Source organism: Labeo rohita, chromosome 16 (genome assembly GCF_022985175.1).
Source record: "Labeo rohita strain BAU-BD-2019 chromosome 16, IGBB_LRoh.1.0, whole genome shotgun sequence".
Taxonomy (NCBI): Eukaryota; Metazoa; Chordata; class Actinopteri; order Cypriniformes; family Cyprinidae; genus Labeo; species Labeo rohita.
The window spans coordinates 29,328,748-29,344,399 of NC_066884.1; the positions used below are offsets into that span (position 1 = coordinate 29,328,748).

At 37.0% G+C, this 15,652-nt stretch overlaps 1 protein-coding gene across 1 annotated transcript in view; it reads right to left on the bottom strand.

The window, feature by feature from the left end:
• The window catches only part of snrka (SNF related kinase a), a 51,373-nt gene extending 37,464 nt beyond the window's left edge, over positions 1-13,909 (bottom strand). Inside the window, exons 1-2 of the mRNA XM_051131472.1 lie at positions 13,723-13,909; positions 9,274-9,990 (exon numbers count right to left, since the gene is read on the bottom strand). Coding sequence (XP_050987429.1) covers positions 9,274-9,862 — 589 coding nt within the window. The 5' untranslated portion in view covers positions 9,863-9,990; positions 13,723-13,909. The remainder of the gene's footprint in view (positions 1-9,273; positions 9,991-13,722) is intronic.
• Between the last annotated feature and the right edge of the window lie 1,743 nt (positions 13,910-15,652).

Below are 15,652 nucleotides of genomic sequence, written 5' to 3' on the forward strand. Positions count from 1 at the left end.
CAGGGTGTTCTGACAAGTTTGTGGAAAACCATTAATTTTTCTATATTTCTGAACATTTTTAAGTGACACTATGCTTCAGACCGTCTAAGTTTCTATTATCCACTCCTTTAGCAGCCAAGCCCAAAGGAATTGTCCACTGCACTATCCACTCTTTACTTTGTTCACTTTAGGCAGTTTCATTCCAGTGCTTAGGGATGTTTTGATACAAGCATTTCATTAGTCGATAATAACAGCAGCAAACATGTCATGCTCTAGATATCAATTTCAATACTACACCAAAAACCATATACACTACTAATCACACTTGTTTATTTAAATAGCTTAATATCAGTCTAAACAAATGAAAACAATGGCACACATAGCCTTAAAGCATTACTAAACTAAACAATGTTCCAAGATGTTCCCAATCATTATTTGAGCAAACAGTCAGTAATGAAGAAATAAATTAAAAGCAGTGAGTGGTTATATTTTCTTCTGGCCAATATCAGTGCTTTATTAATATTAATGACATAATAAAGAGCAGCAGGCAGGTCTATTAGCCTAATGCACTGGCAAGGCCTAATGCAGCAATTAGTTTTGACTGTTTACATCAATACCACACCAAGATGGGAACTTGCATTTGACTGTTCACACGCACAGCAGCATGCCTCAAGGTACGTGCGGGCTCTATGAAGCACGTGCCGATTGCTCGAATGCAGGCACCTGTCATTCAGACAGTAGATCAAATGTCAGTACTTTAAACTTCCTATACTGTAGCAAGTAGGTCATACATTGTAAAAAATACCACTATAATGTACTAAGGGAGAAGCTCACTTCAGTCGATAAGAAATTATGTTTCTTGAGGAAAACATTTCAGGAATGTTCTCCATATAGTGGACTTCAATGGTGCCCCCAAGTTTGAACTTCCAAAATGCAGTTTCAATGCATCTTCAAATGGCTCTAAATGATTCCAGCTGAGGAAGAAGGGTCTTATCTACCGAAACGATCTGTCATTTTCTAAACAAATTTACAATTTACGTACTTTTTAACCTCAAAAGCTCGTCTTGTCTCGTCTCTGTGATGTGCATGCGTAGTCCGTGTAATCCGGGTCAATACAGTTTGGGTATGTCGAAAAACTCCCGTCTCGTTTTCTTCTTCAACGTCAAAGTCATCCTCTATCGTTGTTTAAGCTTTTTTTGGGAAAGGGTCATTTGATCATCTTTCCATGTTCACTCTGTAAACACTGGATCTGGACTTCTGCAGCAATGTAGGACGATTTCGAAGTTGGGGAAGAAAACGAGATGGGAGTTTTTCGCCATACCCTAACTGTATTGATCACGTAGACTTAGATAAGATGAGCATTTGAGGTTAAAAAGTATATAAACTGTCAATTTGTTTCACACATAATGGATCATTTTGCTAGATAAGACCCTTCTTTCTCAGCTGGGATGGTTTAGAGCCATTTGAAGCTGTATTTAAACTGCATTTTGGAAGATCAAACTTGGGAGCACCATTGAAGTCCATTATATGGAGATAATTCCTGAATTTTTTTTTTCCCCTCAAGAAACATAATTTCTTATCGACTGAAGAAAGAAAGACACAAACATCAAATTTTTGTTCTAGAAGTAAACTTCGCCTTTTAACATACTTTGTCAAGATGGTTATATTGACATTTTAAGCCATCCAACTACGTGAATTATATACTTTTACATTAGATGTACATTTATCTAACTAAATATATTGTGGCATGACGTGGGAGTAAAAATTTGTTTAATTTTAGTTAAATTTCTCTAAATACTGTGTCTCTGTTAAACATTAGTCGAAAAATCATTAACAAAATATGTAATACTACAGCGTACGTGCCATTTCATGATACACTGATGAAAGTTAACTTCAGATAAAGTCATTTATAGCAGGCGTGAGACGCTCTAGGAGGTGAACCTGAGCTGTCGACTTGAGCTGAGGGACTCTGCTGGAAGTGTGGAAGAAAGCTGAGAACATTCACACACACAAACTGCAATTCAGTCTTTATGTGTGTGTGTGTGTTTCCCGCAGTATGTACACGTTTGCCTTTGGTGATGGTTTCAGATGACTGAATGGACAGATAGATGCAGCTATAAAAAAGAAACATCACATATGAGGCCACTACAAGGTGTTCTAATGTGACTTGTCTGAGCATGCAAAATAGAGACATTTTTACATGCTTCAAAAAACATCTAGTCAATATAGTTTTGTTGATAAAGTTTGATTTTCAAGGCAGAACAAGGCAGGAATGTAAGGTTAAAAACAAACCAAAAGCCTTGCAAACTCTACTGGAGCCAATAAACCAACCAACCACAGTCAAGACTGAATTTACAGACATCAGTGTTCACAGTCCTGGAATTCAGCTCGTGTTTCCTGTGTTTAGATTATCATACAACAAATCGAACCAAAGTCAACACTACAGAGCTTAAAGAAAAACATGGAAAATTTAAGCTTCGCTATAAATAATAAATATTTGAGATTACAAGGACATAATGTTGATGCAAAGAAGCCACTACTCTGCCATCACTTAATAAGGACACTATTTAATTAATATCCCCATTTAAGATTTTCCATGTGCTGCTTGCTACTTCAGTGATCTCATTTAATTTGAAACAAGGCCAATATTTAAAACAGAAGCTTTGATTTGTTTGTCAGAGGCAGGTATGTCACCTGGTATAAAAGCCCTGTGATTACACAAACTCAAATAAAAATAAATGCATGCTAGTCTAATAATCACAAAGTCTGTCTCTGAGGCTGCTGATTTAAAAACTAGCTAAACACAGACAGAGCTAGACAAATATTAAAGTCTATTTTTAGCATCAATCCGGTGAAGGCCTGTTCACACACTGTACAGATAAACAACAGGAAATCTGCAAACAATTTTTGCACACAATGCATAGGATACTGATTGGTTTTTATTTCATTAAGAGTTATTATTAAAGTAGAAGCCCACTTCCAAAACAAAGATTCACATATAACGTAGTTACTCCCTTGCCATCCAAGATGTTTGTGTCTTTCTTTCTTCAGTCGTAAAGAAATTATGTTTTTGAGGAAAACATTTCAGGATTTTTCTCCATATAATGGACTGCTATGTCGTCCCGATTTTGAACTTCCACATTGTTTTGGAAGTGGACTTCTCCTTTAACTAAACCAGAATTAAAATAAATGAATAAATAAATAGCATTTAACTTAGAGAGTATTCGCAAAGAGTAAAATTAAATTTGAATGTCCACAACTATATTAAATTCCCATGACTGAAATACATAATTTAAAAAGGAAACAGGTTTTCAATGACCGTGGGAAACGTTTTCAAATCCTGTTGTGCATGGTTTCCCTGACAAAAGACTTGTTCAGGTGTAAATACGTTAACTTAGACTTAACTCTAAATGAAGAGTTAGGAAGTGACATCTGAAGAAACCAACATGAACAAACATGTCAAGGTATGATTCAACATTTTCACACCTGATGTCTTTCGAATCAGGTATCATCAAGCACCACACTATCAGTCAACTAACTGAAGTGGAAAAGTCAGATTTCATTCAGAATTGCCATCATTTCAAATGACGGAAATTTTCTCTTTAGTGTAAAAGCTCATTCATTTTTTATTATAGCAGAAGGCTTAAAAATGTCAACGTCAAGGTAAAAATATAATTTCAATAAATTAAGGATGGGTCACGACAGTCAAGCATCTAACTACTTGTAGTCTGATTCAAGGACAAATGAGAGAGATACAGGAGTGTAAAAAGTGTCCCAATGAATATAGCTATCCAATAATCCATTAATGTTATATCACAAGATTACACATACAGCTGGCGTGGTTTATGTTTAGACTTCTTCTTTATATAAAAAGGAATGATAAGGTGTATCTGTCTAATATTAATTTCTAACAAAAATGTATTAAGGCCCTTTTCCAGTGTCTCCAAATAAACTCTGGAAATTAATTATTTTGAAGGAATCACACTGCTCATCATTTTAATGATGATACAGAAGCCAAGGTTAGGACATCTTGGCATGTCTTTCAATTACTGCAGAAAACTCTGCATCCATTAAGTTTGTGCATATTCTATATTTCTCTTTTCAAAAGTGACTGCAAAATGAGCAATATGTCTGTATCATACAGCATATACAGTTGAAGTCAAAAGTTTACATACACCTTGCAGAACCTGCAAAATGTTAAGTATTTTACCAAAATAAGAGGGATTTTTTTTTTTAATTTAGTACTGACCTGAATAAGATATTTCTTATAGAAGACATTTACATACTGTCCACATAAAGTAATAGTGGAATTTATAAATGACCCTGTTCAAAAGCTTACATAAGCTTGGTTTTTAATACTGTGTTGTTACCTGAATGATCCACAGCTGTGTTTTTTGTTTAGTGGTAGCTGTTGATGAGTCCCTTGTCTTGAAAAGTGTCTGCTGTTCTTTAGAAAAAAAAATCTTTCAAATCCCACAAATTCTGATTTTTGTGTATTTCAACCCTTTCCAACAATAACTCTATGATTCTGAGATCCTTCTTTTCACACTGAGGACAACTGAGGGACTCATGTGCAACTATTACGGGAAGGTTCAAACACTCACTGATGCTCCAGAAGGAAACATGATGCGTTAAGAGCCGGGAGGGTGAAAACTTTCAGTCATTGTTGGAAAGGGTTCAAATACATTTAATAAATTGAACTGTATATCTTCTTGTATTCTTGGTAAAAATACAGCTCAACAAACAGAATTACATGCAGAGCTGTAGGTGCTACACACAACCACAATATAGTACAATATTAGGCCAATTTTCCTATAAATTATCATCTGTGTAATAATAGCATTTATCCTGGTTTCACTTAATACCTCATTGTGGTTGAGCTGGACTGGAGAAAAAGTTTTCAGAAAAAGAATATCCTTTTTTATAAAGAGAGACAATTCAATTCAATATTAGCTTAGCACAGGGATACATCCATTACATATTAAACTATACCACAAATACAGGGCCTGAAAGCTAGGGTTCAAAATATACCTGTCTACACTGCCTGTCTCTGTTTTACAAGAGCACGAAGAGGTATTAAACAGGTTCCCAGCCAAACACTGGACAAATTATTATCGATTAGGAAGCGAAACCAGAAATCACCTCAGCAGGGAACCCACTGGCATCAGAGCACAATGTCTATTTGATCACACTGACAGTGTCAATAAAGAGTGTTTAATCAGGGCTCCAGCAGGGAAGCTCAGCTCAAACAAGGAGCGGATTAACTGTCCCACCACCTGCCTGTATAAGGGCTGGAAATACAATTAACCAAAGACGATGCCTCAACAACTGCAGTGTTGTGACAGCTAGTTACCATACAAATGTGTACAGAGATACAGTATCAATATTGTTTAAATATACTATCCGTGCTAGTGTGCTGGGATAACTCGGCACCATGCATGCTTAAATTAAAGCTTTTCAGCACAAACATACCTCTTTTCTATGAATATGAGGTTTTTAATCAGGGATACACTGATATTAGATTTGTTTCTATTACTGCAAAATCATTATTAATTTATTCGTTTTATTTTTTATTTGTTCCAAGTGAGTGAGTGTTGAAGATATATGAAAATGAACAAAAGGAGTAATGAGCATGAGAAATAAGAAATTAGGCATTTTTTTTTAAAAAAAGATACATCTTATGTTAAAAATCGTGTCGATACTGGACAATAAATGATTTGTATTCTAATATTACAGTATTTTATTTTGTTAAAAGTGGTTGTGTACTGTTCATCATGATCACAGCTGCAGTAATTCATTAAACAGGGTAATACCAGCAAATTGCCGTAAAATTACAAAAAACGACTTTACAGGTAAACACAAAAGTGCACTGTTCACACAGGCAACGACGTTCCTTCTTTTACCGGTAAAGCACCATTCATACATCAGTTTCAGAATACCGGCAAGTTCTGTGACATCATTTGTAAACATGGAGGGGTATACGCGGTCAGTGTTTTTGTTGATGTTTTCATTTTTGTGTCAAACGTTCACATTCATGCAGCTACTTTTGGCCTAGAGACATCATATTAGATGACTTCAAAACGAACTACACAGCACAGAGTAAATGTGTCATCTCGTACATGCTCATACCGGTAATCTCATTCTGCGTTCACAAAAAGCACATTACCGATAATTTGCTGGTAATGTTACAACTTCTAATACCGGTAAACTTCCAGGACAAATTTCCTGGAATTTTTGAAAAAGTCCTGTTCACACATGATCTCTTAACAGTAATTTACCAGTAAAGACTGTATGTGTGAAAGGGGCTAATGAGTTGATGGTTCAAAAAAAAAAAAAAAAAAAAAAAAAAAAAAAAAAACGTACGAGATGCTTTTGAAAGATGCTCAGAAAGGACTCCCTCTCTTGTCGCCCTGTATTGGCCAGTCAATGGATTGAAGCTTTGCATGTCTCGACATGCCTAACGCCTCTACCACCTCTTAGCCTTGAAAAGGTTAGTTCCTAGCCTGCATCAACTTGCACGCTTGTGTTCATTATCTTGAGGAGCTAACATGGCAATGATGAAAGGAATCCGCCAACGCACTTCAGGAATCCATGGCCTAATGATCCATAACTTGAAGCTCAAATGACGGTTCCTGTTCATAACTGACAAGAAGAACCACATTTGGAGTATCTAGGGTTAAGGGGGTTGTTCTGACATGTTTTCTGATGAAGAGGTTAAACTGTGTTTTTGGCAGCAGTATGGAGACGCCTTAAAGTACCAGATATTCAATAAATCAATAAATGAAGCTGCTGTCAAACCACCGATCAGTCCTGTCCATAATGGGACAGGTTACCATACGGCAAATGCATGTATTGTAGAAACACTAACACTCCATTTTTATTCCATTTTTGTTTAGAAGTCGCCTGTAAACAATGAGAAACCATAGCTGGTAAATTATCTATGGCAATTGTAGAAGCAAAAGGCCCTATGATTTCCGCCATGTGGACAGAATCGCTGAATCCAGACATAAAACCGGAAATTACTGTATAATGCAGAATGTAAGGGAATTTGTCAAAGTTTGGATGAATTAATCAAAAGTCGATTATTACACTTAAATCAAATGGTGATATGGACTAGTATCTCTAAATATTAAGCAAAAAAACTATTTAAATATGAATCGTTCATGTTCTGCGTATCTCCGTGTGTGTGAATGGCACAGACACTCAGTTTTGTTAACTACACACAGACTAAAGCGTGCGTGACGTTTGCGGTAGGGTTCGACCGATTATCGGTGCCGATATTAGGCATTTTTATGATTATAGGTCATTTTCAAAGCCGATTCACAGATAAAATAATTTAATTTTGAACTATTTGGCTCTGATGCTGATGCAGCCTGTCGGAACTCACCACTCTGTGTCCGAGAGCAATCTCCACCCATCGCCAATCTGATTTGTTGAGAGTCACGAGTCCGACCAATCAACACGGAACACTCTCTCACACCGAAAGCGCTTGCTAACCGGAGGCTTCAGTGAACACTCACGCATCAGTTGTCTCTTAAAGTTAAGGCAGCAGCAGACATTGCTAAAGTTGCAATAAATCTCAATCCACTAACGACACACTGAAGTTGCAAAACACCTCAATATTATCTGATTTAATAAGAAAAAGCAGACAGAATCACGGAATCCAGTCATAAATGGAATTTACTGTATAACACGGAATGTCACAGAATTTGTCAAAGTTTGGATTAAGCAAAAACAGGTCAGCATGCTCTGTGTATCTCTGTGAATGTGAATGGAACAGACGCAGGGTTTTGTTTATAGACATACGGAAGCTTGTGATGATGCTTGCGTCTGTTGTCTCACTAAATGAGGACATAAATACATGAACAACATCTCCAGATCTACTCTGATGGTCACTTCATGAGCATTTGACCATTTCAAATGAGTAAATCTAGTGTCATATCATATAATAGACTACAGAAACTCAAAAGGTCCTCATGGCAACCCGTCAAAATATAAGTTCTGTTTAGCTTAAATTGTCAGAGATATATTACTGTGGTGCAGTACAATATACGCAATACTACTACAACACTTATTACAATTTTGTTTGAAATAACAATCATCAGTTTTAATAGTAAACCCCTTTGTTTGTCAAAAATAAAGAGTTTAACTCTCATTTGATTAAAAGGTAAATTAAATTGTTTTATGTCTTCATTTGCACTGTACTCTAAATTACAACTAACTGATTGAACTAAGCTATTGAACTAAGTGTGCCTATAATAGACTATTATTATTATAGTTTCATAAAAATAGTGGTCTTATTAACAACGCCATCAGTGGAGCTATGAAGACAATTCAACTATTTACACTTATTATATGCATTGTTTTTGTTGTTGTTGTTTTTTTAAGTTAATCCACTCATGTGCATTAGATGAACTGAATAGTCATCTACTATTTTAGGTTATGTTTTAGTCATCAGAAAATAATTAATGAGGAATTACGAGAGGTAAAGGTATTACACATACATTTCTAACATCATTGAAGCCAAATACTTACATTTTCCCAAGCTGTTTAGCTGTAGTACAGTGTTCACAGGCTTAATCATGAAGCATACAGTCAGCAGGGATGCAGTGACGCCACTTTTAACTCTCTCTTTATATTACCCTTATTGTAGACAGATGCACAGAGGTAGGCAGAAGTGCAGTGTTGGAGTTCTACACTCAATTAACCCCAGGGAAGGCAGTTTTCGTCAGAGCCCTTGTTATTCTTATTTTTGACATAAATTTTTACACTAGACATAAATCGGTTCAAAATATCGGTTATCGGTCTACTTGATCTGTAATAATCGGTATCAGCATCGGCCCTGAAAAACACATATCAGTCTACCCCTATCCCTAGTTTGCGGTGATTTCAGTGTCTGTCGTCTCGCCAAATGAGGACATAAATACATGAACAACATTTCCAGAACTGCTCTGAAGTTTCTTTATGAGCATTTTACCATTTCTTTGAGAAGCTATTGTCATATCATATACACCCCGAAATGTAAAGGTATTCACGGAAACCCGTCAAAATAAAAGTTTGGTTTAACTTGAAGACATATATTACTATTGTTTAGAAGAATTTTTTTATTTGTGATAAATAACATCCACAAAATCGGTGTAATCCTAAAATTTCGAGACACTAAAATAGGACGTTTAGAGGAGTTTAGAGGAAATAAACTGTGCTTGGATAAATGCCATAGGCATTTATTTGTTTTGAAGTTTAGAGTCAGAATTACTGAGCTGACTTACTATCCAGAGTTGCAAACACACTTACCCACAGCAGGTGCATCATACTCATCTCCCAGCAGGATCTCAGGGGCAGAATAAGCCAGCGAGCCACAGCTGGTGGTCAGTTTCTTTCCCGGCTGAAACTTATTACTGAAGCCAAAGTCGGTGAGCTTGACCAGGCCCTGTTTCTCAAAGAACACCACATTCTCCGGCTTCAGGTCGCGATGAACCACATGCAACCGGTGACAGTACGAGATGGCGTGCACAATCTGGGCGAAATATTTCTTTGCCAGCTCCTCATTCAGCCCCTCCTCATGCTTCATGATGTAATCAAACATGTCACCACCATCGCCGAGCTCTAAAATCAGGTAGAGTTTGGTTTGGGTGTCAATGACCTCGTAGAGCCGAACGATGTTGGGGTGCTGGACCAGTTTCATACAGCGGACCTCCTGGAACAGATGACCGGTTGCGACCGTGTCGAGCTTGGTCTTGTCAATTACCTTCACTGCCACTTTTTCGCCGGTGAAGACATGACGGGCTAGTTTAACCACGGCGAAATGGCCACGGCCGAGCGTCTTGTCCAGGTCATATAGTCCAGCGATCTTTCCGTCGTACCCGCGCTTGATTCCCGCCATGACTGCTGGTCCTCCGGTGGGATGGAGGGGGGAGTGGCCCCTCGGGGAGGGTGGGGCTTAAACCGGAGGGAAAATCCAGCTCACTTCAGCACATTGGCTGGTAACGGCAATCCCATGATGGCAGGTTTCTGTTAATCAGAGATACACAAGTACAAAAATTATCTTAAGAAAACCAAGAGTCATAAATTGATAACAGCCACAAGTATCGTTTTATAACGTTTGTAATCTTGCACGTTGACGTCGCAATGAAGACCTTAAAGCTCTGTGTCACCCAATGGTTTGACCAGTGCAGTTACATGAATCAATTTTAGCACAGGGCTAAACTTTAAAAACATTCATAGATTCATAAATTCAACTTTCATAGAGGCCTTTAATGGTAGCTGCTCAAGACACTTTTTTTAGTAATAAAAGTAAAGGCTTTTATTTTTCAAATAAAGACTTCTTGTCAATAATATGTTACGTAAGGAACGTAAAATTAACTAGTCATGCTTGTTAAACTGTATAAAGGTCACACCGAATCAAGCATTGCAGAGAGCATCATGTGTTTTACCCTGGTTTAATAGACCATTTGAACTCTTTATTCTAGTTGCAATAATAAAGGATTCAAATGTTTATACAGCACCATAGCAGATTTCACTGAATATCAGAGTACTTCCATCATGCCAAGCCACAGAGTGGTTCCACTGCCACAAGCCTTCAACATGGAGCATCATAGATTTGTATTGATTTCCTCTCGTTAGTGAAAAAATAAAAGCCACAAGTCTGGCAAGCAAGCTGGTGCTCCAGAAGAGAGGCTGCCTCCTAAAAGGGCTGATTCAATTTTAGTGGCATTAACCTCAGGCCAGTACTGGAGATGACTGCCATGAAAACTGCCATGACTTTCACATGTTTATACCATACTATTTATTCTCCATATCTCCAAAAATCATGTCACACATCAAAAAGAGATTAAATATAAATTGAGCTAGGTTGCTAAAACACATATACAATTTTTGTTTATTATACAGCACTGCATTTTACATTTTCTGAAGGAAATTTGAGAGGTTCTTGCATTAGAGTGTGTTGCTGGCCCAAGTCAAAAGAGTCTTAACATTCTTAACCAATATTCAGAGTTTTCCATCCCATCAGTCATGCATTCTTAAATGTATTGGTAGCACCAATAAATTCCATCTGGCTACCACCAGAATTGCACTAAACACCACAACAGGAAACAGTGTTCCTAGGGAAATTAAGTTAACATTTTAATGTGTTGTTTACATACATTGTTACATTTATTGCATAAAAGTTATTCGTTCTGACATGAGAGGTGTTACTGAAAAGCTTGACAGGTAGCATTTAATGAAGTTGTAATGCTAATAGTGTGTTGTGAATGCAAACAAGAACAACTCATGCAACTTTTGCAACTTAAAAAACAAAACATAAAATCAGCTTATCAACTCAGCTATACACCTAAACAAAGCAATCAGTATCATCATTAGAAAACAATATCTCACCTAATTTTGTTCAGGTGTTTCCATATAGGAAATGTGCAAAAATGGGCTACAAAAAGAAAAACAAAATTTAAAGGGATTTTCCACCCAAAAATGAAAAGTCAGGGTTGGAAAATTATGACCGAATGGGTGAACTATACATTTATTTCCTAATGTTAAGGGTTCATTCAGATCCCTAACCCTAAGTATGAGAAGCAGCAGCATGCTTGCCTTAGCAAAAAAACATTAATTAGCCTGCAAGGTCCATTAATTGTCTATAGTGCTTTCATAGTACATGAATAATAGCTTGGTTCATTGGCAATGAACACTACAGGCCACTACACCAGCTTTGTTCAGCTGAAAGAAATGTCCTTCTCTTTTCATAAAACAGAGCTTGTTATTGTTTAAGAGGAGCAATTGTTCAAGGATTTGTATCATTGTTCAGCCCCCTGCACTAGTGATTATGGTGTCATCATAAACAGCTGATCATTACTGATATTAATACCAAAGCCCACATTGGAATGGTTAGAATTTCTAAGGATAATATTAGTATGCATTTATCAAATCTGGATGTCTTCCAAACAAGGGGGCCCAGATGCTTCAAACCCTGTTATACATAAGCAAAGTGGGAGATTAGCACAAATAACGTTTCAGATTTCAGTTTGCCTATTGAGCAGCCTACAGCAAGGCCTAAATAAATCATATCCCGCAATAATGTCTAATACCACACAGTCGTAATGGATTCAAATGACCCCAGCAGCATAGTAAAACCCTATCTTGAATGCCAAAACACTGAAATCAGAATACATTTACAGTTTTTTCACAATCACACAGCTCCACCTTTTTGGTGGAGTTCTTGATAAAGGATATCAGCCAACAATCTGCCAGTGAATGATTGTTCATTGCCAGGAATGTACTGTAACTGATTGTGTAATATTGCATTCACTGTCATTACACAGGTGAGATCAGCAAAGTTAACTCTGTAAAGCCTGACCCCAACCCTAACCCACATTAAATTATTTAGTTTTGTTTTGTTTTTTTAAATGTAACAGTTTATTGAAGTTTGATGCCTGTTGTATCACATTTGATACATTTTTAAAGCAATTTTTCAAAAAAATTAAGTATGGATAATCAGCATACTTTATAAAAACATAAAAGACTTCCCAGCAAAAAGACATGTGTAACACAATCTGAAGATAGACCTTTTCAGAATTTTACTTTAAAAATGTATGAACTATCAATCGGAGGGATGTAGAAGATTGTATAAAACAGGTTTGCCTTCAAAATTGAACATGTTGATAATTTAGAGGCCTTGCATGTGTCAAATATTGCACAGTCGGCTTTGTAGGGTTAAAGTACTTAAATTGTTCTATGTTTTACATCGCTACAAAAAAGGGATGGTGATGTCCTACATATTAACATCACATTCCAGTCACAAATTACGAGACAACCCTGACAACTGCACACACAATCATATGGCCAGCAGTTATAGGCCTAGTTTTACCTTTCAGGTTGTGTAACATGATTACAGTACACTAAGCTGAAGGAACGTGTTCCACACCTTAACACATACTGGTGTGACATGAGTTATATTGATCAGGCTACAACACTAGGCTTCAGGGAACAGAACCTGATCTTCTGAACTCTTCCTAGCCTCTGCAATTGAGTACAAAAAGGACTGATGAAGAATTAAACCTCTAAGTGAAGACTTTAAGACTCCCAAGAAACCATCAAGCCTTTTGAAATGCAGTCTTTTCATGTTCATAAGGCTGATGGACGAAAAGAAACCTACAAACACAGGCAAAATGCAATGGATCAGTAATGTGATCACAAGCTTTAATACTGAGAGCAAAAAACCACAGCTACCAAGACACACACTCTCATCAGAAGCAAGCCTGCAAAACCACATCCAGCTTCTTGATGTGATGCAAGTAACCAAGCTTGTTCTAAAAACCAGAATAGTTCAAGTCCACCATCATGAAACATTCTCCTAGCATCAATGCTAACAAAACCACATGTGCAAAGAGAGAAAAGCATCCATGTCTGGTGATGATCATGAACACATCATGTGAAGGCAGACCTGATATACCCATGCATGCCAGGCCTGATCTGGCCCATAAGCTCCTTATGAGCTCCATACATCCATAGAGAGGAAGAGGATATAAATAATAGCTAGCTGGCTATACGTTCCTAACGCAGACCGTGATGATCGGATACACTGGAACAAGGCCAATCCAGCATCATGAGCCCCAACAGAGCATGCATAGAGCTGTCACATCACATCTAGACTAATGGATGTTGTTTACCGCACGTTTATTGTGTCCTAACCAGATGCTAACCGGCTAACCGTGTTAGCATTCTAACGCACTATCACACAAAGCTTTGACTTACCGCTCGCTCCGGCGAACATTAAAACCACTTAAAACTCCTAAATGCTCCGGCAGCTGTAGGTCCGAAGAGGTACGGCCCGGCTGAGTGCGAGTCCAGCCCTGTGTGTGTGTGTGTATGTGTGTGAGGTTAGTACTGATCACTGTGTGTAAAGGCTGCTGGTGGAAGTGCGACTCTCAGCGCTTCTCGCTCTCCGCCCTGAAACCAGTGATCTGCACGGAATCATTACATGAGTCACATTGTGACGGGCTGCACCGAAAAATACCATCAGCAGGGGACGCTATGTGGTCGTACCTTTAGCGCTTGTCTAGACAGATTACGCATTTTAAAATTTTGCATCGAGATGCGAAGTACAGAGCATCCATAACCTCAAATGATGACAGAGAGCGAAGAAATAACCGTAGCGACGTGGAACACTTTTGCAGGCGAGACGAACTTCAACAGATTGGGCTTGGTACACTAATACATTGACAAAAATATCCCGTAAAACACACTTCTAAGGAATCTGTAGATGTAACCCTTGTTTAGAGTTTTCCTAGAAATATCAAAATATGTTTTGCAGTAACTGTGAATATTTTTTTGCAAATTGTTGACTAACGTTATATGGTGTTTTGCTTTAATTCAAACAAATGATAATCTAAAAACATACGTAAAAACACAGGAAACAAACAAGGAAACAAATAAATCATTATACTGGATATACATCTAAATTATTTTCGGGGAAAAAGCTGAAACATCTTACATCAGCATGCGTTCGACGGAAGAATAGGGAGTAAACAAGTTATTAATTAAAATTTAAATTCAATTTCAATAAAAAAGGCGATTTAATATCACGTGACACGTGTTTGACCAATCAAGTGGTAACTGTAACGGTGCGGAAATAATAATTGGTTTCAAACTTGTTGTCTTTTCTAGGTTTTAAGTGTATTTCTAATATTAAAACAACCGCATTCTTGTACGTCACTGAACGATTTCATATCGTGGAGTATTTATTTTTATTTTTAAAGCGACCCTGTTGTGTATAGGTTTTATTAAAATGACTCCACATGGCGTAATTTTCTAAACAGATAATTATGAAATCATGCGCAGATTGCGCCCGATTTATCCAGGGTTAAATGATTCAACTGAACCTTTCTGCTGTTTATAGTAGCCTACCCTCTGTTATCTTTTAAATCTCTAATTGTGACACATTGCGCCTTCATCACAAATAATAAAAAAGGCTTTCACATTATGAAACTTTATATATATATGATTGAGACAATATCTTATTTCAACAGTGCACATCCATTCAAATAGTAAACAGGCCCTACATATGGAAACAGAGTTATAAATAATTCATGAAACTATGGTAGAACAAAACATGCGTTTGCAACAGCAATCAGCAATGTGACACATTTGATCGAGTTATAGATACTGATTACAGAGCAGAACAGCCATAGCTTGGTTCTTGACCCAGGAGACACAGAATTGCAATGACTCATATCAAAGATATAACAAAACTGCAGATTCGGGTCAATGCCACATGAATACAATGCATTACTATTAGTTTCTTGAAAAGAGGAAGGGTTATTGTACAATAGTACACACTGCCTCAACGCTGCGAGGAGTATTAAATTCAAAATGAATTATTATTATTATTATTATTATTATTATTATTATTATTTTACATTCCACTTATTTTTTTAAAGCTATTGACTGCCATCTACTGGTCATTAGTGTCACTCTTTGTATTTAAATAGCTCTTCATTTTAACGGTTTACTGCAGAATGCTTATTATAAGGTATGAGATAGTCGTATTAGCATATTATGACACACATAGGCAATGGTTAGTCACTTTTATGATTAAAAGATACAATTTTACAGGATCTTATGAACGTATTTTAATATATTGTTGTTGTCTCTCAAATGGGCTCTAGAGGGTGTTGTGTTACCG